Source organism: Carassius carassius, chromosome 17 (genome assembly GCF_963082965.1).
Source record: "Carassius carassius chromosome 17, fCarCar2.1, whole genome shotgun sequence".
Taxonomy (NCBI): domain Eukaryota; kingdom Metazoa; phylum Chordata; class Actinopteri; order Cypriniformes; family Cyprinidae; genus Carassius; species Carassius carassius.
Genome location: NC_081771.1, coordinates 24,636,791 through 24,660,023, shown reverse-complemented (window position 1 = coordinate 24,660,023; position 23,233 = coordinate 24,636,791). Strand labels below are relative to the sequence as shown.

Sequence of the window (23,233 nt, the reverse complement as noted above, 5' to 3'; positions counted from 1 at the left end):
TAGTTTTCTCAAAATAAGTAAAATGCACATGAAGTGACACAGAGCATTTCTAGAAATTATGTTTATGTGCTCGTGTACTCCTATATTGAGGCAGCAGAAGTTGAAAACACTGCGAGCTTCAGTAGGCCTATGTGTAGTAAATGAAACCATACAAACAAAATCATGGACAAAACCAATTTTTTGTATGGACCTGACATAAAAAAGGTTTAAATCTTTAATTTGGGGACATGCAAAATAATTAAAAGTTCTCTCCTGAACTGCACCTTCACTTCCATTTTTCTCTTCAGTCTCTTTATTTTGCCCTGTTATCCATCTCTCTCTCATGACTTTAATACTCAAGATTGAACAAAACTATACTTTACAATACAATACTCTACAATACTACAATATCTTTATAGAAAAATCCTAATACTGTACACGAGTCATGTTTTTCCCTTACAAAAAATTACCATGCTTTTATTAGCCTATATAAAAGTAAAATAACCTTGTTTTTTTTTTGCAAATGGATTTGTATTTATTTAAAATAAAATACATTTGTAAAATAATTTTACATTTTTTGTTATCACAGTTAAACAATAGTAACCATTTTCTCTGGATTAAGAGTTAAATATTAAAATGTTAATTATCGTAAACCTTAATTTTCGTTTTCCCTAAACCTATAAAAAAAATTTTGAATTTTTTTCAGCTAAATTACTACTGTAACATTACAACAGATAATAATGATGTCCTTTATATAGTATTTTGAGTGACGACTGATGAGCAACGTGCTGCTGGTTGATTAAATAAATAAAAAAACAAAGACAAAAAAGCATCTTTACAGATGAAACTGACCTGAAACCCTGAACAGGAGTTCTGCTTCTCTGCTCCAACAGTCCACTCTATTCTCTCTCTCGCATTGATTACTCTGAGTCTGATCCAAACCGTTTGGCGGAGGCGCGGAGAGCGCGCGAGTCATGACTAACAATTTATTGTGACTTATTAGAGATTTAATTATCAAATGGCGGATTCGCAAATGATCGCTTTAGTACATTCGGCAGGCAATTATACAATAATGATATTAAATAGTGGGGCAAAATCGGCTTTTTTTTTTTTTTGGTATGAAAATCTTCTCGGGTTACTTGACTGTAACCCTGTTCCCCGAAAAAGCGGGAACGAGATGCTGTTGGCAATAGCGCTAATGAGAACATTCTTTGTTCGACCGGTTGTGTAGCATGTGTGTCAAACACGGCAAGAATTGGCTTAAATAACCTTGGCAGGTGACGTCACTGATAACGTGCACCTGCAGGTTATAAATAGACGTGAAACGGAAACATCCTCAGGTTACCTCTTTGTCTGAAGAGACGTCCGGACACGTCGACAGTGCGGCATTGAGGCGCAGCATCTTGTTCCCACTTTTTCAGAGAACAGGGTTACAGTCAAGTAACCCGAGACGTTCCCTATCAAAAGCTACTCTCGATGCTGCGCTCAATAGCGCTAATGGGAATGAGAATACCAACGCCGCCGCACTGTAAGTGTCTGGACCCCCAAGGTTGTGTAGTGTGTGCGCACAAACATCGAAGAGGTCTCAGACATGACTCTGGGATGTGGACTCAAGGGCATGCGAGCCCAGAGTAGCATCGACATCCAAACTATAGAATCTGACAAATGTGTGCGGAAAGGACCAACCTGCCGCATCACACACTTGCTGCAAGGGCGCACCTCTTGCTCAAGCCATTGAAGATGCAACCCAACTGGTTGAATGGGCACTAACTCCAAGAGGCAAAGTTTGACCACGCGCCTCGTAGGCTAGGGCAATAGCAACCCCCACCCAATGTGAAACTGTTTGCCTGGTGGCAGCCGCACCCCTGACTGCGGCCCCCATGGCATATGAAAAGCTGCTCTGACTTATGCCACTGGCTAGTGCGGTGGACGTAAGTCTGAAGAGCACGTACTGGATACAGTAAGGAACATTCGGAAGATAATTAGGGTGAGGATGCAAAATAGCTTTTTCTCGCCTAGGGGCAAAATCAGAACAGGATGGCAGGACTGACAAAGCCTGTAAATCCCGAATTCTCCTTAGAGAGGTAATGGCCATAAGAAAAACCATCTTTAGAGTCAGAAGCCTGGCAGGCGCTGATTCTAATGGTTTCGAAAGGGGTGCCAGCCAGCCCCTCGAGCACTACGGCTAAATCCCCTGAAGGGGCCGTAGCTCTAGTGGGTGCCTCAACCTCTGAGCCCCATTAATGAAGCGGGCGACCAGAGTGTGCTTCCCCACAGAAACCCAGTCAATCAAAACATGGCAAGCCAAACTAGCGGCCATGTAAATTCTGAGAGTACTAGGGCATGTGCCTGAAGACAATTTCTCTTGCAGGAACTCCAGTACTGAAACAATTTGGCAGTGAGCTGGGTCTGCATGGTGTGTCATGCACCAGCCCTCAAAAACACTCCATATGAGGGAATAAGTTCTTCTAGTGGAGGGAGTCCTAGCACTTAGAATAGTCTCTATTACTGTGGCTGGAAGACCAGCATCTCTAGTTGGTCCCCCTCAGGGGCTAGACGTGAAGGTTCCAGAGCTCAGGCCGGGGATGAAGTACTGTCCCCTGTGCCTGAGAGAAGATCTCTCCTGACAGGAATTGCCCATGGCGAGCCATCGAGGAAGGATATCAGATCTGAGAACCAAACTCCAGTCGGCCAACGGGGCGCTATCAGTAAGAGGCGAGACCCCCGTTTGACGGACCTTGGCCAGGACTCCCAGGAGCAGAACAATTGGAGGAAAGGCGTAAAGACGCAGTCTGGGCCACGCATGGGCCATAGCGTCCAGACCCAGGGGAGCTGGATGAGTCAGAGAGATGTAGAGGGGACATTGTGCCATCTCCTGTGAAGCACAGAGGTCCACTTCTGCTACTTGAAATCTTTCCAAGATTTGACTACTTAGGGGTGGAGTTTCCATTTCCCGTGTTTCATAGCTTGTCTGGACAGCAAGTCTGCTCCCACATTCATATGCCCAGGAATGTAAATCACCCTGAGGGACAGGAACTTGTCCTGTGCCCAAAGCAGAACCTGGTGCGCTAACTCGTTCAAGCGGCGAGAATGCAGTCCACCCTGGCGATTTATGTAAGAGACTACAGATGTGTTGTCCACCCGCACTAGGACATGGTAGCCTCTCAACTGCTGGACGAAGTATTTTAGGGCCAGAAATACAGTCTTCATTTTGAGGCAATTGATGTGCCAATTCGAGAAGATGACCTCTCCAGATCCATTGGGCTAGACAGCCAACTAAGGCCGCTCCCCAGCCCATCAGGGAAGCGTCTGTCATTAGCATCTTGCGATGACAGCACGGACCTAGAGTGGGTCCCAAAGTCAGAAACCGGGGTCTGAACCACATAGATAGGGTACGAAGCCCCTGGCGCGTAACCCTTATTTGCCACTGGGGATTGGCCCTTGGATGAAATCCCCTGGCTCTGAGCCACAACTGAAACAATCTCATGTGCAGGAGGCCCAAAGGTATCACCGTGGATGCAGCTGCCATGAGACATGAACATTGACTTTCTGGCCTAGCTTGATGTTCTTTAGGGTGTTTAGAATGGATTTGACACATGCAAGAGACAGCTGTGCCTGCATTGTGATCGAATCCCATACCACACCCAAATACATTGTCCTCTGAGCCGGAGAGAGAACGCTTTTCTTGGCGTTGAGTCTCAACCCCAGAGATTCGAGATGAGCTAGGACGACATGCTGATGTCGAAGCGCAAGCTCTTGAGACTGGGTCAGATTCAGCCAGTCGTTTATATACATTTTAAATGTGGATGCCCTGGAGTCATAGAGGAGCCAGAGCTGCATCCATGAATTTAGTGTAAGTGCGGGATAACAAAGCTAGGCCGAATGGAAGAACCTGATACTGGTAAGCTTCGCCGCCTGAAAGCGAACCTCAGGAACCTCCTGAGTTGTGGCAATATTTCAAAATGAAAATACACGTCCATTAGATCTATGATTGGACGCAGTCCCCCAGCTTTCTTGGGAATTAAGAAATACAGACTGTAATAGCCTGACTCTCTGTCTGGCAGGGGAACACATTCTATGGCCCCTTTGACCAGCAGAGTCTGTGATTCCTGTGTCAACAGATATGCACGTGCCGGTTTCACAGAGGTGGAGACCACGCTGTTGAAACGCAGAAGACGATGTGCAAACTGAATCCTGTAGCCCTTCACTACAGTTCTTTCGACTCATGGGGAGATATTTGGCAGTAGCTTCCACACTGCCAGCTTCTCCAAAAGGGGCAGTAATTGTGACACTTTGTTTGGGGGGGGGGGGGGGGTTAGATGTCTGGTGTCCTGAAACGTGGCAGGTAGCAACAGAGCATGTATCATTTCACTGGAGACCACTGCCCCCCGAAGGTTGTTTAGTGATCCCCTAAGGGTGCCAGGAAGGAGCCTTACACTTCTGATGGAATTTTCCAGGGCCCTCCCTGAGGGGACACACCCTTTGTCCTGGGCACAGCTTAAGGCCCTTGATTTGGTTGTGATGACTGTACTTTAGTCCAGCTCCTTCTGCGGCTGTTAGTGTTACAAGCTGCTCCCCAGTCTTATGAGGGGGCGCACAACTCGCCACACTCTCTCTTTGAACCTCCTACCCCAGAGGAGCTGGATCGGGTCGGGACTGTTTATTTATTTATTTATTTTTTGACAGCCCCGACACTTGAGCACAGTGAGTGAGAAACATATTAAAAGTCTCCTCCTGGCAATCAGATTTTTTAGATCAGCCTGATACGCCTGCAGAACCTATGGTGTGCAGGGAAGCACTAGTCTGACCCACAGCATGAAATGCGTTCCATCCAAGTGTAGATGTTGCTACAGTACGTTTGGCAGGGAACAATTTTTTTTTGTTTTTGTCAGGCAATGAATGTAAGGAAATAAATTTAGACAAACAGACATGTAAACTATATCACTTGTATTGTCAGATTGGTGCTGGTTTACTAACTAAGGTCAAGAGTTAATTGATGTGGATTGAGTTTCATTTCAAGTGAAGTGAGATACAGCCAAGTTTGGTGACCCATACTCAGAATTTGTGCTCTGCATTTAACCCATCCAAAGTGAACACACACACCCACACACAGAGCAGTGGGCAGCAATTTATGCTGCGGCTGCCCGGGGAGCAGTTGGGGGTTCGGTGCCTTGCTCAAGGCCTAAGTCGTGGTATTGGCAGCCCGAGACTCGAACCAACAACCTTAAGGTTAGGAGTCGAACTCTCTGACCACTAGGCCACGACTTCCCCCTTACTTATTAATATAAAAAGTATTTTTATATCGACATCACAGTTTTATCTCCCTTTCTAATTTTTTATCTTTAAGTAATAAAGACAAGCATTAAGGTAAAAGGGCATAAATATTTATAAAAAAATATTACTTAAAACCTTTGTATTTCCTTTCTTGCATTGTAAAACTTTGAAATCTAGTCTTTTGTTATAACTTTCTATGAGGTTTCTCCTCATTACTGTAATTTGTAGGTGATTTATTTTTATTAGCTTTTTTACTTTTGATTTTTTTCCTCTAAAACTTAAAAAATGGTTTTGGAATGACATTTATTGTGAACACTGAATAAAAAATGAATACCAGTCTTTATATTGTAGTACCTCAATAGGGTGTCATTGTATTTGGGGGTCTTTAGCATTGAAATGTTTGAAAATATCTGAATGAATATATGTTATTATAATAATAATTGCTATTATTAGCATATAATCATATTTCAGAAAGATAAGTGCTAAATAATAATTCCTTTGCTCGAATAACCTCCCATTTAACTCCCATTTAGTGTAGCTGGCTTTGTGTATGCAAAATCTGTTGATATCTACGTCAAAAATACCAAAGAGCTAAATAAAGACCATTAAGAGTAATACAAAAGCAAACATTAAAAAAAATCAAACATGGCATTATACATTTTCTAGTGTATTTCTCTGGGCAGCTTTACCTTGAGTTTATAATAGCTTAAGGAAATCTCCCCAGTTCATTTGCATTTTTCCTGTTCATACTGTAACGTGTGACAAAATGTTGTTGATACAAGTGGCTCTGTGGTTTAATGGTGAGCATGTAGTACATACACTAATTTCTTATTTCGTTCTTTTTTAAACAGGGATCGTATCATTGATCTCTCTGGCAATCCTTTCGTATGATCGTTACAGCACTTTAACGGTTTACAACAAGAGGGCCCCAGACTACAGCAAACCCTTGTTAGCTGTCGGGGGCTCCTGGCTGTACTCATTGTTCTGGACAGTTCCCCCCTTGCTGGGCTGGAGTAGCTATGGACTGGAAGGGGCAGGAACCAGCTGTTCGGTTACATGGACAGCCAACTCCTTGCAGTCGCATGCCTATATCATCTGTCTGTTCATTTTCTGTTTGGGAATCCCCGTGCTGGTCATGGTGTACTGTTACAGCCGGCTTCTCTGTGCTGTCAAACAGGTATATTCAGTCACGACATCTCAATTCAAAGTAAATGTTACACTTTAATTATGTGTGTACAATTTCATCTCAACAGAGAAAGGAGTTTAAACAAGTCAGATTTCACATCTCAATATCTCAGACTCCAGATAAAGTTTAAACTTCAAATGATGTTTAAGCCAGTGATATCTGGAATCCACACTCTCTACTATGCGGGAAAAAAAGTCAAAAAGTCAGTGCTATTATGCACTTTTTTGAAATAAGTCACAAAAAAGGATGATGTGACCATGAAAAATAGCAGTTTCTGAAAATGTAAATAGTTCTGTTTTAGATTCTACATATATAGTATACAACAAAGAAGACACTATATGAAATTTGTTAAAAGCGGTGCATTATATTTGGAATTCGGTTTATTACTTTACACATTTGCAAAATTTCTGTGATTTTAGGACATCTTTATAAATATCAGTAAATTATGTTCCTGAACCTGATGAATGAGTGGAATCATCTGCTGGTGCAAATAAAAAACACTAATTAATGCACATGTTTTTCCTCAGTTAGGGCATATTAGAAAGACAGCAGCACGGCGGAGAGAGTACCATATTTTATTTATGGTCATCACTACAGTGGTGTGCTACCTTTTGTGCTGGATGCCTTATGGGGTTGTTGCAATGATGGCCACGTTTGGACGTCCAGGAATCATCACTCCCATTGTGAGCGTGGTGCCGTCCCTCCTTGCCAAAAGCAGCACAGTCATCAACCCTGTGATTTACATCCTCATGAACAAACAGGTTAGACTTTTCAAACTTTTTAATGAGCACTAAATCATGGGATTTGATTTCTTATCATATACAGTACACCCATATACACTGAACTATCATGGGTGCATAAAAGTTAACATTTCTTCCAGAAATACATTTCTTTTGATTTAATTGTCCTAACCCAACATCCACTATTATGAAACAAATTACCAGCCAATAGAAAGAATTGTAAGAAAAGATAAATAAAAAATAAACTCCATTCAAAATGTGAGTTATTTAAACAATAACAGCAGTTAAGTATTGGTACAGCTTGAGACACCATTTTGTGTCAATATATAATACAATATTTTGAAATACATTTACTAAACATTTTACTAAAGCACAAATAAATAGAAAAAGGTTAATAGAAATGATTTGCCCAAAGGTCAGTGTTAAAACTTTTCTAAGTTAGACATTGTCTTATCTCAGAGGTTTGTTAGTAGTAGTTCACATTCATATTATGAAATAAATCAAAATCAGTCATAAAACACCTTTATAAATTACACTGATCAGAGTTAAAATCTAATGATCTTGGCTCTGTGGTATATTAACAGCTTTAAATTGTCATCTAACCAATAAAAACGGCAAAAGATTTATTCAAAATTACCACATCGGCACAGATAGACAGAAAAGAGAAATCTCTTTCCATCTCAACTCATTTCATACTGAAGCTTACCACATTTAAAAATAATTGTAATTGGTAATTGTCCTTTTTATATACAAAATGTGAGCAGCTTTAAATGACAGTGACTCAAAAAAAAAAACCATTTTGGAAATGTAAAACTTGTTATTCAACCCTCTCTTTATACTTTTTCTGTGTTATTCTTAGAACACAAACTAGAATTTGATTCCTCTCAGGAAATTTACAATCTGATGTTTGTTCATTTCAGTAGCTCTTCCAAGCATATCAAGAGTTTACTTTGAAACTCTCCTGTTGTCCTGCATCACATCATGTTTTGTATGTACAGCATCTGTAATCTCTGAATTGAGGTCATTTTAAGCTCATTAGGACATTTCTGACTCCATTGCGAGTGATAGCTGTAGCCTAATGTCTTTCAGCATAAGGACCATCTTAAGATGATCAGACTTTTAAAATGTTAATTACCCTCTTCATTATAATGTCTTGTCTCAGTTTGTTACAAGAACTATGGGTAAAACCTCTAGTCTGTTAAGGGTCCTTCACTCTAGTCTTTGAAGGGTTCATACAGTCTTGAAGACCTGTTTCATCTTTTCACAGTGCTATAAGTTTGAGTGTGTAAATCACAGCGGACAGTTAATCTTACTGAATCCTGGCAGTGTGACCTTTCCCTTTTTCTTGATGTCCTTCTCCGAAGCTGTGCTCATTCGCTTGATAAGCAGTTTCTCGTAAAGCAGAGGGTGGTATGCCCCAAATGTGCAGGCCGCGTCGTTATACTTCTCATGGTAATGGCACAGATTACTTTGTCTCATTGAAGGAATGTACTCGTACACATGGACCTCCTCACAAAAGTTCATCATCATGACTATACCTGTCAAACACACACACACAGAGAGAGAGAGAGAGAGAGAGAGATTATATATTAATTAATAATGACTGTACTGAGCAGCACACATGAGGCCAGCCTTTATTACAAGTGTTTTGAAGTCAATCAATGGTCTTGTGTGAGGAACCAAAGTCGCTATTGAAATATTTATCAAAAATGTTATTGTCTGCCACAGATTTTATGAGAGGTTATGAGACAAGTAGCCCAATTTGTGAATTAATCATTCTTTTGAGTTGTAACTTTTTAATGAACCCAGTCTGAATGATTCATTCATGAATTCATAAAGTGAGAAACACTTAATTAAAAACTTAATTGAATACAGAAGAAGCTGTTAGCCTCTCATCAGATTGTCAGCGAAGACCAACTTACATTATTTATTTTTCCTCACATTTCCTGCACCAGTCAAAAGTTTGGAACAATTATATTGTTTTAGAAAAAAATGTCTTATACTCATCAAGGCTGTGTTTAATTGCTAAAATTAGTCCTGTCAAATGATTAATTGAGATTTATTGCATCCAAAATGATTTTTTTTAATACATTAATATATGTATGCTGTTTCTATTTATTATAGATATATATATATATATATATATAGACACATGCATGTATATATTTTAGAAAAATGTTATGTTTATATTTTAAATATATTTATTTATAATATAAATCTTATGAATTTAAACAAACATTTAAATACATATACATATTTTCTAAATATATACTGTATGTGTGTGTATTTATATACAAGTATACACAGAACACACACATATTATGCAAACAAAACCTTTTATTTTGTCTGCGATTAACCACGATTAATCGTTTGAAAGCACTACTAAAAATACAGTAAAAACAATAATGTGAAATATTAATACAATTTTAAATAACTGTTTGCAGTTTGACTACATTTTAAAATGTAATTTATTTCTGTGCTGCAAAACTGAATTGTCATCAGCCTTTATTCCAGTCTTCAGTCTCACGTGATGCTTCAGAAATCATTCTAAGAAACATTTCTTATTATGGTTGAAACAGTTTTTGCTTTTAATATTTTTGTGGAAACTTGACATACAACTACTATTTATAGGTTTTGGGTGAGGGGAAAATAATACTTTTAGTCAGCATGGACACATTAAATTGATCAAAAGTATCAGTAAAGATATTTGCAATGTTACAAAAGATTTCTATTTCAAATATGTTTTTTTTCTTTTTTACATTTCTGTTTATCAAAGGATCCAGGGAAAATGCATCACATTTATTAATATTAAGCAGTAAAAACTATTTTCAAAATTTATAATAAAAAGAACCATTATTAAAACTGGTAATAACTGAGCACCAAAACATTAAATTTGACTGCTTATGTGACTTAAGTAATGGATGCTGAAAATTCAGCTTTGACTTCACAGGCATAAATTACCATATTTTCCGCACCGGATTATAAAGCGCACCTTCAATGAATGGCCTATTTTAGAACTGTTTTCATAAATAGGGTGCACCGGATTATAAGGCGCATAGAATAGAAGATACTGCAGTCAAACGTTTGACTGGGTTTGCGTTATGCATCCACTAAATGAAGCTGTGCTAAAGGGAATGTAAACATTTTGACAGAACATTAAAGGCTTTTAAATGTGCCTTATAGTGCGGAAAATACGGTACATTTTAGAATAAATGTATATATAGAAATGGTTATTTTACATTGTAATAAACATTTCACAATATTATCATTTTTACTGTATTTTTAGTCAGATAAATGCAGCATTGGTAAGACATAATAGAAATAGAAATATTAATAATGGAAAACTTTTATCTGGTAGTGTATACATACATTACATATAAACTTACAAGATTTGGAAAAAAAAAATAATTGTAAAAAAAAAAAATTGTGACCAGTACATTCACATACAGATCTGGAATGACATGATGGTGAGTAAATGAAACAATCTCCTCAAAGATCTTGTTTGAATCTGGTAAGACATTAGTACACAGCACACATCCTGTCAGCTGTGTGTACTGTGGTCTATTGTTGGCCACCTCTCTGAATTATTGTATTTTTGTTTTACATCAAGACTGTCATCTGCCCACAGGCTGACAGCCTGACAGCACCCTGCCAAGATCAGACACGGAGTTGTCTCAGTAAATACACGCACACATGCAGGGGACATACTCACCAAATACAAGGCAGTATAGTCCCACCCCAATGTGATGGCCAATCAGAGGCCTGGATGGGCCGAGACAAAGCCAATCAGACATAGAGTCTCATTAGAAGAACAACAAGGCATGCACCCCTTGGGATAGCTGATCACCTAAGACAGTTTATTTGTTCAGTGTCCACATCTATAGGTTGTCAAGGCAACAAAGTGAACCAAGTTTATTGACTAACATCAACCCAGCAGCTATCATCTAAGAACCAGCAGGGTGTGCATCTCATGTTGTTCACCGTAGTTCAGGACATGCCACAGGGACTTTTGTGTGGACTGGATTGAATTTAATTGGCTTCTTAGGCATACTGCAGAAGCTGTAAAGAGATGATCCCATGACACACACATAGGTTTGAATGAATGTAAACAGCTATTTCTGCACCTCGCTTCTTAACAAGTGACCTAACATCTGACATCTTATCAGAATGAAGAAACAAGTCAATCAAAACATTCTAGTCGAAAATGGCTGGGTCAATGAAATGACTAAAAAAAAAAAATTATTCACAAATACATAAAAAGAAATACACTTCATAAATATAATAACTTGAATGTTTCTCCTTTTTGAATTAGAATTCTTTCTCTCTTTTTTTTTTCTTTTTTTTCATTCTTGATAATACATTTTTAACCAGTTTGGCTTAATTAATATTTGCTACAACCAACACAGAAAAATAAAATAAAATAAAATCTACCTTTTTAAATGAACTATTATTTATAAGCTTTTTTTCCTTTTGGTGGCTGAAATGGAGGAATTTTGGTCAATATTTTGCTAAATGTGTTTTTGTGCTGGTTGTGCAGGCACCTTGTCTGGTTTAGGTTTGTAATGGATAAATAATGGTGTCAATAAAATCGCCAGTAAGTGGCAGCAAGTCCATGTCTAAATAATAGACTGTATAGGTTTTAATAAATGATTCATTTAAATCAAACGATTCATTCAAAACGGCTGATTCAGTTAGAAATGAAACAAGTATGTCCATCTGAATGGAGCGTTGAATCACTGGCTCACTCGATTCATTCAAAATCGGACTCATTCAATGAACGAAACACTGTGTTGCTATTCACATGTTGTATAAAATTAATAGCACATTTGTGCTTGTGCATTTGCATTAATTAGTATTCAGAAAAGTACATTGCTTGTGCAATGAATATAAAAACTTAAAAACTCATACATGGGTGTTTTTTTCTTTCATTGCTTGACTTATAAGGGCATTCTAACTGCATTCTAATAGGCTTCATTGCACAGTGAAAGCTTTTGGACTCTCAAGACATGTTTCCGTTTGGTTTTTGCCAAGTCTGTGACTCGGTAATGTCAGCTCTGCCATCGTCTCTCAATCCCTCACAATCGCACAATAACAATGTCGGGGAATGTCTTTAAATAATAATCAAGGAAAAATCATACCTTCCCTGTTTTCTTCTTTTTAAAGAACTTAAAAAGTTACGCTTGAACCATTTTGAGCAATCTTTCAAACAAATGTACAAAATTGAAATGGCTGTGCATCTTTTGTGTACGAGTGCTAATTTATTGTGTTTTGTGCAGTTTTACAGGTGTTTCCTCATCCTGTTTCATTGCAAACACAGCTCACTAGAGAATGGACAGACATCAATGCCTTCAAGAACTACTGGCATCCAGCTCAACCGAAGAGCTTATAGCAACCCAGTGGCTAGCAATGCACCTCCATCCATTGGTCTCCAAAAGGAGTGCAGCACCCCTGTCTCGGGCTGAACCAATCCATACAAAATCACATCTTGATGTTCCAGCCCCATTCTAAACCTACCTGTCACAAATGATGCCAAGACAGAAATCATCTGTGTAGTGTTGTCGAGTGCCTACAAATCAAAAGCTGAAACAAAAAAAAAATCATAACTGTAGCAAAGTGATCTCTATAGACGTCGTTGTGATGACAAACTGTTGTTTAACTCACGTCATTTTAAGTAAGTATTTGTGACTTGTCAATATAAATGTTACAAAGAGTGAGAAAAGTGCAAACAGCCACTGGTGACTTGTTAAAATGGATGTTTAGATCATGTGCTGGTGCAGTACTTCTGAATGTGCTTACCCCCATGTTGTCTGTATGTTCCCAACCCATTTAAGGCCAGGTCTGAATAAGAGGTTGAATAAATCTATTAATTTAAAGGAAGCTGGAAATCTGGTAAAATCCCGAACACGACTGCTTTGTACTTTTTTTCTACTCTGCCCCTAATCTCACCATTATCTGCTGGAGATCAAGCATGGTGACATTTGGATCATTAGTCACATCATTGCTTCAAATGAGTCCAGTGATCTAAGACAGTATTTCCAAACTTGGTCACTAGTGGCAATGATAAATGAAGAGTTTAATCAAAATTGAAAATTCTGTCAATTACTTACCCTCATGTCATTTTAAACTAATTTAAGTGTCCTATCTGGTTGGGTAAATTCAGTACAATGGCAGCATTTATAATATATATAATTTTCAAGTTTTGGTTAAAACACTTTAGCAGCTATATTTCATGGCAGACATCATTGCTTTCCTTTACTCTCCAGTCCAGTAGGTGGCGATGTACTGTCACTGTATTGAATTTGCCAAAACAAATGTTCATTGGAGGCTTCTCAATCAGAAGGCTAAGTCCTTGTAAAGCTGCATATCTTTGCTGCCACATCTTCAAGCGCCTTTGAAGGCCATCTCAATTTGAAGCATCCTTGTAAGGCAGCTTGTGTTTCATGTCTATTATGCAGCGTTTTTCGAAGGATGCATCAAGTGTATCCTTTGTGCCCTCCCATCACCCATAACATCATATACAGTAATGATAAAGATTTTTAATATAAAATATTTTTCCAAAGTTATTTTTAATATAATTTTTTTCAGTTTTATTAATCAGTATTTAATGATAAGAATTAGTCTAGCATAGAAGCCTTTACATGGACTGAACTCGGAAGGATGTACAATACATCAGTTTGTACATCAGCTTGTTTTAAAAAGTTGGTTGCTAAGAAGTGAATAAAAGGGACTACAGAGAATTAAACGCCGCATCACGCCAAATAATTAAACTCATCTACTCACTGGCCTGCTTTAACAGCCTCATCATGTTTATAATCACTCACTTGTAAACATAATTTTTACTACATGAAGACTGAAGGAATTGTTTAAGGCTTAAATAATTCAACTGTGATGTAGTTTGTTCTTGTTCAATGTTTCACTTTTTACTTCTGGCAATTGCATTTAGGCTTCAAAATTCATAATACTGTTGTGTTCATTTGTGAAGATTCTTATGATTAAAAAAAAAAAAAACATGTAAGAACATGTTTCTCAGTTTATTTTTTGCAATAACCCAAAAGCAAATGGACAGATCCTACTCATTTTTTTAGGCAACCAAAAAATTATAATAATAGTAAATTAATAAATGCTGGCCGACAAAAATACACCATCACTGCAGCACTCTGTTGGGAAGCATCCTATCTAATTTTGTTATCCAAAGAAGCAAGTAAGTCATGGTTTTGGAACAGCATGAAGGTGGAATAAATGATGACAGTTTTATATAACAATTCCATTAGGTCAAAGCCAAAATGGTGTGTTAAAGGTACAATCATCCATCACTCACTCAAAACAATGAATGACAAAATTAGTGCTCTCTTAGTAGCAGATACTGGATTGCGCCTTTTAGATAGCACATATGTTTGATAGGTTTTGGAATGTTAATTGTCTGTTTGAGAACCATCAGCTTGATTTACACAGCATTTGGGATTATATGTCAGTCGTCTAAAAAAAAAATAAAAAAAAAATTTGCAACCTTTGTTCAATTACTTGTTTGTCTCTTTCAGATCTTGAGTTTTAAGCCAAACCTTAATTTTCATTAAAATTCAGCAATGCACTGACAAGGCAAGGGAGATAACAAGAAAGAGTGTGCATGTGTGTATTTGCACGCACATTCATTGGCTCAATGTTGCAATAGGCCCTCAGTTAGCCAGTCAGTCACTGGCCTGCGGCAAGGTAAGTATCCTCTGGAAATGTTATGGAGAGTTTGCCTCCCTGATTGAAATAATCCCATCATGCCCCTGAACTATAACCTATAGTAACAAATTTTAGCATTTCCACACACATACACACACATCCTATGCTCTGTAGTTAAAAATTTATTCAAGAGGAACAGTGAATACAAACAGACATGATTTTCATTTGCAAGTCAGCAGATACCCTGGATAAGTAGGCAGAAGAACATTTGATCTTGCAAAAATTAGGGTCGAATATGTGTGTCAGATGCACAGCATGGCAAATCTCTCCGAAATTACTGTCACAACATGTGGCACAACAATTTTCCTGAGCGCAAGGATCAAAAAGTGGCCAGATTTTGCGTCTATATTTGCTTGTGTTAATGATGAAGAGGCTCACCTATAAATCCCGAGGAAGGAGGGTTGGGTTGAATGTTATCCTTCGTGTTGCTTTGCACAATATCCCAAAGTTTCCAGATGAATGAAGGATGCAGGATATAAAAGGGCTGCTCAGGGAAATTCTTCCTGTGAGTTATGTATGGAGTAAACAGGTCATAATCAGGTTGCTGGTACCACTGTGGACATTAAAAAAACAGGAACATATTAGGTTGAATATAAAGTCCTGACACTTAGGCCTGGTTTCACAGACAGGTCTTAGATTAGCCCCCTACCAAGAAAACTGCACAAACAAAGTTGAACAGGGCTGAATGGTATGAGACTTCTGACAGATTGTCTATGATGTGATACCTTATGCAGGTCAATGTTATAAGGAGCAGGATCCCAGGCTACCAAGGTGATGTCCTTATAAAGCAAACTATTGCTGAAGTTGTGTTTTGGGTTTGCTAGAATCTGATAAAAGAGAAGAAAACATGTCTATTTAGTCCTTGCACAAGGAGACAGGGAGTGAGTCAGAGAGTGAAGGTTTGTGTCTGGGTGCATTGATGCAAATGACTCTAACCTGAGAGTTCATGATTCGCATGGTTGTCTTGCTGCCTACGTCCTTTTCATAGCCCTTGCAGGGTGCAGCATTAAAACGCACCACTGCATCATGGGAATCTAGAATGGCAAAAACAGCAGTCAATCAAGAGACCAGTCAAGTTTTAAAGGGAGAACACGTTGAACTTTTGTGACAATATGCTTGAATATTCTTAAACGCTGTCATAGTTAAACTTTGATTATACAGAAGAGTATGCTTTTTTAGGTGAAAACTTTAAACCGTAAAAAAAATTATAAAACATACAAAATAGTCAAATCATTGTTCTGACCAAGAAATATTTCAATAAATTACATGAATTTACAAACAACTTGCCCGAATAATAATAAATTAATAAAAAAACAGCTTAATTTGTTGTATAATAACCTTACCCTCACTTTTATGAAAAATACCTTGTCCTGAATCTGAAAAATCTACCTCCATTATATAATTGACTCTGGACTTAAAGACTTTTACATGTTGTTTGAACATAAAAGCATTCAAGTAAGAAATGTCTTCTTTTTAGAGCTATAGAAGTTGTTCAATCCAGAGAGCAGTGAGTGATTTTCTTATTTTATTCTATTGTTTGAGTCAAATTAACAGCGTAGACCAAAATAGCGGTCAGTATAGGTACTGTATATTAAGCTGCTGCTGTCACTTAATCTAACCGATCTAATGTCGAGATTCGATTTCTTTCCCAGTTGTTTAACTTCACAGAAATAAGGGACTGTGTTTTTGTAACTTAAGCGTGTTTTTAACATAAACTTGTGTGTGAAATAGAACATTTAGTACGCACATGTGTTTGAGAGCCACTCTCTGTTCATGTGCTTCGGATGCATGCATCCAGATAAACATATATCATACATTTAAACTGATATGGCTTTAAAATGCGTGATTTCAGTGCGATATACATGATAATCAAAACCAAACAGATGTTTTTTGGCAGAGTTCTGAGAAACTAGCTAAATTTGCACAGCCCTGGTATGGGAAAGATGGTGAGGAGCAGCAGCTCATTTGCATTTAAAGAGAAATGGACTAGAACAAACTGTTTCAGAAGTCGTGGCCTAGTGGTTAGAGAGTTTGACTCCTAACCCTAGGGTTGTGGGTTTGAATCTCTGGCCGGCAATACCACGACTGAGGTGCCCTTGAGCAAGGCATCGAACCCCCTACTGCTCCCTGGGCGCCGCAGCATAAATGGCTGCCCACTGCTCCGGGTGTGTGCTCACGGGTAGAGTACCCAAAAACTGTACTCAAGTAAAAGTAAAAGTACTTCTAGAAATATTTACTCAAGTAAAAGTAAAAGTACTAGTCTTGAATAGTTACTTGAGTAAGAGTAAAAGAGTATCGGATAAAAAATCTACTCAAGTAGTTAGTTACTAGTTACTTTGGGCCATATATACTGAGCCTATTTTTATTTAGATATATAGATAAAATGTATGTAATGTATGTGTGCGTGTATAAATGTATATATTTCATCAGCCTTTACTCCAATTTATGTAATTTATTATAAAACCCTGTCTGTTTACTTAAGGTGTCATGCCATAACATATTTTTAATACGACTGACTTTATATTAAATGTGATTTTAACATCGAAAGTTAATGTGATATAAATATTGCTACTAATCTTTCATTGTTCAGAAAGAGAGCAAATAACATTTACATTATTAAAGATCATTTTCACTGACAGTCTAGATTTCAATCACTCTCAGAAACTCCCATTAAAATCACTGAAACTGTTAACACTGTGAAATCAATATCTTAATTAAATATTCGTACACACATCTGCACTTTGTTGTTTCTGCGAGAGAATTCGCCAGAAAAAGGTATTCAGTCAGTGAGCGAGTGAAGGAAGCACCGGCATTTTAGCGATGACTCATCTGAACGCCTCTGATTGGCCAATGCTTTAATAAGCTCAAAAGAATCGTGTGTGATTTGTTATAATGTGCAGTGCTGTATAAACGCTTCTATCTCTGGCTAAGCGCCAGCAAGCAATCACAGATCTGAATTTAGCAGCTGATAATATGACTCGCTGAACGTACTTGCACCAGTGTGATTAAAATTAATTAAAAATTAAATCTTAATCGGCTATTTTTTGTCTTTTGGAAGCTGCATTCAACTTGACTCCCCTCTGTTATAAGCCACACACGTACAACAAACTAATGTCACAGTGGTATCGTGTACTGTAATCGAATGTAGCCCAAGTTATTACCTGTTAAACAGTAGACAGCACACGCGGTGTTCATCTAATAAGGATCTCCATCGCTAGCAAATAATAACCTTTGCAGATTTCAATTCAGTGCAGTTCCATAGCCACGTTTTCAACGCTCTTTCTGTTCTTAAACGTTACAACTCTGAGTGAACCACTTCAGACGCTCAGCGCGTGCGGCAGGGAACTGAACGACTCATTCAAACTGATTCATGAACCAATTCACTCGTTTGCCAATTGATTTGATCAAGCCTTTGAACAGAATTGACTCAAAAGAATGAATCATTCGCGAATGGGCATCGCTCATTGCCCAGAGAAAAGTAGACGGCGCGTTTGGAATAAACTGAAGCATTTATAACATTTATTGCATTAAGAAGTAACGAGAGGATCGTCGCCCACAGTAACGAAGTAAAAGTACAGATTTTTCCCCAAAAATTTACTCAAGTAAGAGAATAAAGTACCCATCTTTAAATATACTCCAAAAAGTATTCGTTACCCCAAAAAATTACTCAAGTAAATGTAACGAAGTAAATGTAACTCGTTACTACCCACCTCTGACAGTGTGTGTGTGTGTGTGTGTGTGTGTGTGTGTGTGTGCACTTTGCATGGGTTAAATGCAGAGCACGAATTCTGAGTATGGGTCACCATACTTGGCTGAATGTCACTTCACTTTCACTTTCAAAATGATATAATAAATGATCTGTTGGGTATTTTGAACTGAAACTTCACAAACACATTCTGGGGACACCTAAGATTTATAATACATCTTGTAAAAAGGGGATTAATAGGTGCCCTTTAATGTATTGAACAATTATATTAATACATTTCACAAACATTATTCTATTAAGAGGTTTCTGAACTATGCTGTAAAAGATTTATATATAAATAAATAAAACAAAATAAATATATAAATAAATACTAATTCAGTCTTCAGTCTTTCTACATTACATTTTCAAGTTCAGTTCAATGTGTAACTTGTCTTTTGTTTGTATTAATAGAGACAGTTCAATTAATTTCTGAGTGAGCACTGTAAAAGTGTATCATACACCCTTTTTTTCAGTGCAGGAGTTAACATTAAATAAATACAGAAAACATTTCTGTCATTATACATTTTACACAAAACCCTGGGTATTCAGTTAGAAATTATTATTATAATAATTATTATTATTATTAAAGAACTTCAGTAAATGAATCAGTCTGAAAAAAAGTGTTATGGCCAAGCTAATATTATAAGATATTGCTCTCTCTAGTGTTGTAAGGCAAATGCTACCATAATAAACTCCTAATATACACAATACAGGTATATGTATGTTAATGTACAAGTATATTGGATTTTATCTCTGATATATCCATATAGTAAACTAAGTAATTCCTTATTCTTTGACCTTGAATAATCAAAGAATCTCTCCACGGTGAAATATGAATATGAAATAATCTTCTTTGTCAATGTCTTTTTACATGCAAAACATAAAATCACCACTAGAAGGTAGCAAAAGACAATTCACTAACATCTAGTAACAGGATCTATTTTATCTAGACTCACTTCCCAAACTTTGCTTCATTTGTGAGTAATAAAATGTGAGTATATTCAAATAAACATTTCAGCAAAGAAATCTAGGACTTTTAATAAACAACTGTGTAAGCATAAGATAAGTTTCAATATCCAGTTTCTAAAACTTTTCTAATAAAAGGTCCTATAAGACTCCCATAAATAAACAAAAACATGCAAAGACATGGTGTGAATTCCAGCAACATTGCTTTAGTTTTTTTCTGACAATGAAGCAGGGCAAAGCTATTCAAGGGCTTCTAGAGAACAGGGAGAACTGTTCGAATGCTTATCTGCCATTGGCTGTCAGCTGTGGTATTCATGTTCCAACACATTCAACAATTAGGCCTTGTGCTTCAGTGTCTCTATTCAAAAGCAGACCAAATCAAGGTCTAACAAGAAAATAAATAAATAAATAAATAAATGGCGATGAATTGAGTGGAAGAAATGGAATGAGGGAATGAAAGTAAGAGCAAGAGTGAGAAAGAGAGAGCAACCCTTAAAACAAGACAAGAAGGTGCCTGTTTGGATACTAAAAAGTCTGAAAAAAAACTAATAATTTTGTGTAATTGGACACTTATGGACAGATTTAAATTCACCTTCTAAAAACTAAATAAATATTTTAGCTTTAAATAACATATTTAATAAATACATTCCATGATTGTAATATCATCTGTAATTAAAAAAAAATGTTTTCTTTATAATGATGATTATTGAAAAACTGGATCAATGAGTCAAAGTGGGTCAGGTAAAATGACACGATCCTTCAAAAATCATTCTAATTTGCTGATTTGATGTTCAGTTATTATCAATTTATGATCAATACTATAATTTTTTTTATCAGTATAATACATCCTTGCTGAATATCAGTGTTATTTTTTTTAACTTAACCCAAATGTTTGAATGGTAGTGTATCAAAGTTTCCACTAACAAATTATACATGAAAAACCTTTTCATTGTTTTCAACTATGCTTAAATTAAGAAATGTTTCTTTAGCACCAAAATCAGCATATTAGAATGATTTCTGAAGGATCATGGAGGAATGAAGACTGGAGAAATAGCTGCATAAAAACTTTGTCATCACAGTTACTAAGCTACATTTTAAAATTGATTACAATACAAAATATTTAGGTTATATTGTAATAATATTTAACTGTATTACTGTTTTTATCAAATAAAAGCAGCCTTGGTGAGCATAAAACTTCTTTCATTCCTTTAAAAAAAAAATCTTATCCAAAACTTTTGACCACTAGTGTAACTATGAATGTTATCCCTATCCAACTCACCAATTTCACGTCCCAGTGATGAGTTCAGTATTGCCCCTGCTGAAGTCACCACAGCACATGTTGTGTACATCTTCTGCAGTTTAGAAGAAGACAGCTGTTTAAAACCTAGGTGAGCAAAGGGCTGTTCAGAGCCATCCAGGGTCCTGAGTTGGGCTTGCCTTTTCATCTGACACAGCATCTCCTCTCTACTCTTGTTTGCCTTTCGTTGGCCTTTGTAGAGAACTTTGTGCTTATTAGAGTGAACATGGTCTTTCAAGGCTTGCTGTAGTTGATGGCTTAGCATTTTGGAGGACACCTGACCCTTCCACAGACCGCGAACCACCGACCAATCATTGGAAAAATAGTCATCACTGTATTCACTTCTAGGAGGCTTCTTCAAGTACTTCCTTGCCCTTGGACGACGTTCGCCAAAATTCCTGAAATAAAACTCTTCTCTGGCGCGAGGAGGTTGAAACACTCGCCTGTGCTGTAGAGGACCCTTCCTGTCTGCATACAGACGCCAGCGGGAATTATGGGACACCATGATGGCCCGGGAATTATGCTGAACATAGGTTGAGTGTTGAGGCTCAGAGTTGAACAGGATAATCTTTTGGGGCTGGTTCATCTGGAAGTCAGTGAAGTAAATGAAGACAATAAGGAAAAACAGAATCCAGAGCAGTAGGACCAGCAGTAGAAGTTGAGCCAACTGCTTTGTGACATGCCGTAAGCCCGGCAATAGAGAGTCCTGGACTCCCATCACCCTGTTCCACAACACTCACCCTGGAGGGAGACAGAAATGGGTGACGCTTAATATGTACAATGTAAAAATTGGCAACCTACAAGAGACCCTAGTACAGCAAATGTACATATTTGTTCTTTAAATGTTTTACTTTTTATTTGGAATGATTTGAATGTTCATCTCCAGAAATAGTTGTGATCAGGTGACACTTCTCTCTGACAGTCACTGCCCTGCTTAAAAAAAAAAAAAAAAAAAAAAACGGTATATGCTGTTTTTTTTGTTTGTTTGTTTGTTTGCTTGTTTTGTTAGTTTTTTTTTCAACAGGGTGTGAAAGTTGTGTGAAAACTAGCAGTTTAGGCAGGTTAAGCAGTCAAGCACTGTAGATTTAAAGGTTAAGTACACTGATTTTTAACCAGCTTTGTATTGTTACAATGTGAGTGGTAAAAATAAATAAACAATTTGTATTATTTTTCTGTTTTACTTTTATCAAGATATCCCCATTTATTTGCCAGCAAAATGCATAATCTTCTGGCAGAATTTTGACAGCTACAGGGCTTTTGTGAAAACTAATCTTTCCAGAAGTTAATCATGCCTTTAAGAGATTAATGCAGAAAATGCCTAATTTTTGTGCTCACAGATATTGATGCAGTAGAACAAAAAAAAAAATGAATAAAACATTTTGATAACCATATTAAATGAAAAATATTTAAAATTGTTCTTGGGCCTAATGTTCTTTCTGTAATTATAATGCAGAAAGATTATTCTCTGTGTGTGAATTGGGCTTACAAGGAACAGTACCAAAAAAAAAGCACTCGATAAATAAAGGTAACTTGACTTGACTAAAGTAACCTCGGTTCCCTGAGATACGGGAACGAGTACTGCTTCTGATAAGACGCTTTGGGAAAACAAATTTTTCTTCGAAAACTGAAACCTTTTTCAATCACGCAGTGTAAATGCATGGCTATTAGTTTGTGCAGTGTATTAAAAAAATTAACCAACGGCTCGGCAGTTGAGCCGATTGATACTTCACATGTACTGCGCTGCTAAGACACTTTGGGGAACCAGTACAATTCCGCCATTCTATGTTAAAGGAACAACCAATGCTAGAACTTGCTTTGAGCACCAAGGGTCCAGAGAGACCAAGTAATTACAGGGAAGCCCCACAGGAAGTGATAGGGTTGAAACTTACAGCGGTCATTCAAGTTCCATCCAATGAGAGTCTTTCCAAGGGGCCAGAGCTGCTACGCTGGCCTGGTCCACCTTGACACAAAGATGTCCAAGATGACAGGTGTGGGACGGAACTCGCGTTTTCAGCCAGCACTGAAGGGACCGCATGCAAAGCAGGCTGAAGTACTGGATACATGGAGGCCATAAGGCCCAGCATCTTCTGAAATGCCTTGAGACTCCTTTCACCAGCAAATTCATCACCTTGGAGTGCAGGACATGTTTTTGCTCTAAACAGAGGTGGGAACCATGCCGCTGAATCGCAGGGGCCTTCGAGCAAATTTCATTGAATAACCTCATTTTATTATCCCCAAAAACCATTCTGGCACTCCGGGGATGGCCTTCTTGGGTCTTAACCTGCGTGACAAGGGGTTGGATTAATTCGAGTGGCAGG

The 23,233-nt window shown here is 37.6% G+C and overlaps 2 protein-coding genes and 1 long non-coding RNA gene across 3 annotated transcripts in view; 2 read left to right on the top strand and 1 right to left on the bottom strand.

Annotated features, from left to right (window-relative positions):
* The window catches only part of tmtops2a (teleost multiple tissue opsin 2a), a 48,669-nt gene extending 35,611 nt beyond the window's left edge, over positions 1–13,058 (top strand). The window contains exons 2-4 of the mRNA XM_059571377.1: positions 6,105–6,430; positions 6,967–7,200; positions 12,456–13,058. Of these exons, the coding sequence (XP_059427360.1) occupies positions 6,105–6,430; positions 6,967–7,200; positions 12,456–12,641 (746 nt within the window). The 3' untranslated portion in view covers positions 12,642–13,058. The remainder of the gene's footprint in view (positions 1–6,104; positions 6,431–6,966; positions 7,201–12,455) is intronic.
* Positions 8,071–23,233, bottom strand: part of st6gal2b (ST6 beta-galactosamide alpha-2,6-sialyltranferase 2b) — a 34,290-nt gene continuing 19,127 nt past the window's right edge. Inside the window, exons 2-6 of the mRNA XM_059571376.1 lie at positions 20,898–21,656; positions 15,844–15,941; positions 15,633–15,734; positions 15,286–15,460; positions 8,071–8,717 (exon numbers count right to left, since the gene is read on the bottom strand). Of these exons, the coding sequence (XP_059427359.1) occupies positions 8,470–8,717; positions 15,286–15,460; positions 15,633–15,734; positions 15,844–15,941; positions 20,898–21,633 (1,359 nt within the window). The 5' untranslated portion in view covers positions 21,634–21,656 and the 3' untranslated portion in view covers positions 8,071–8,469. The remainder of the gene's footprint in view (positions 8,718–15,285; positions 15,461–15,632; positions 15,735–15,843; positions 15,942–20,897; positions 21,657–23,233) is intronic.
* LOC132160582 (uncharacterized) lies at positions 13,096–14,666 on the top strand. Its single transcript, XR_009438055.1, has 3 exons — positions 13,096–13,796; positions 13,891–14,208; positions 14,265–14,666. It is a non-coding gene; the product is annotated as an uncharacterized LOC132160582 (long non-coding RNA).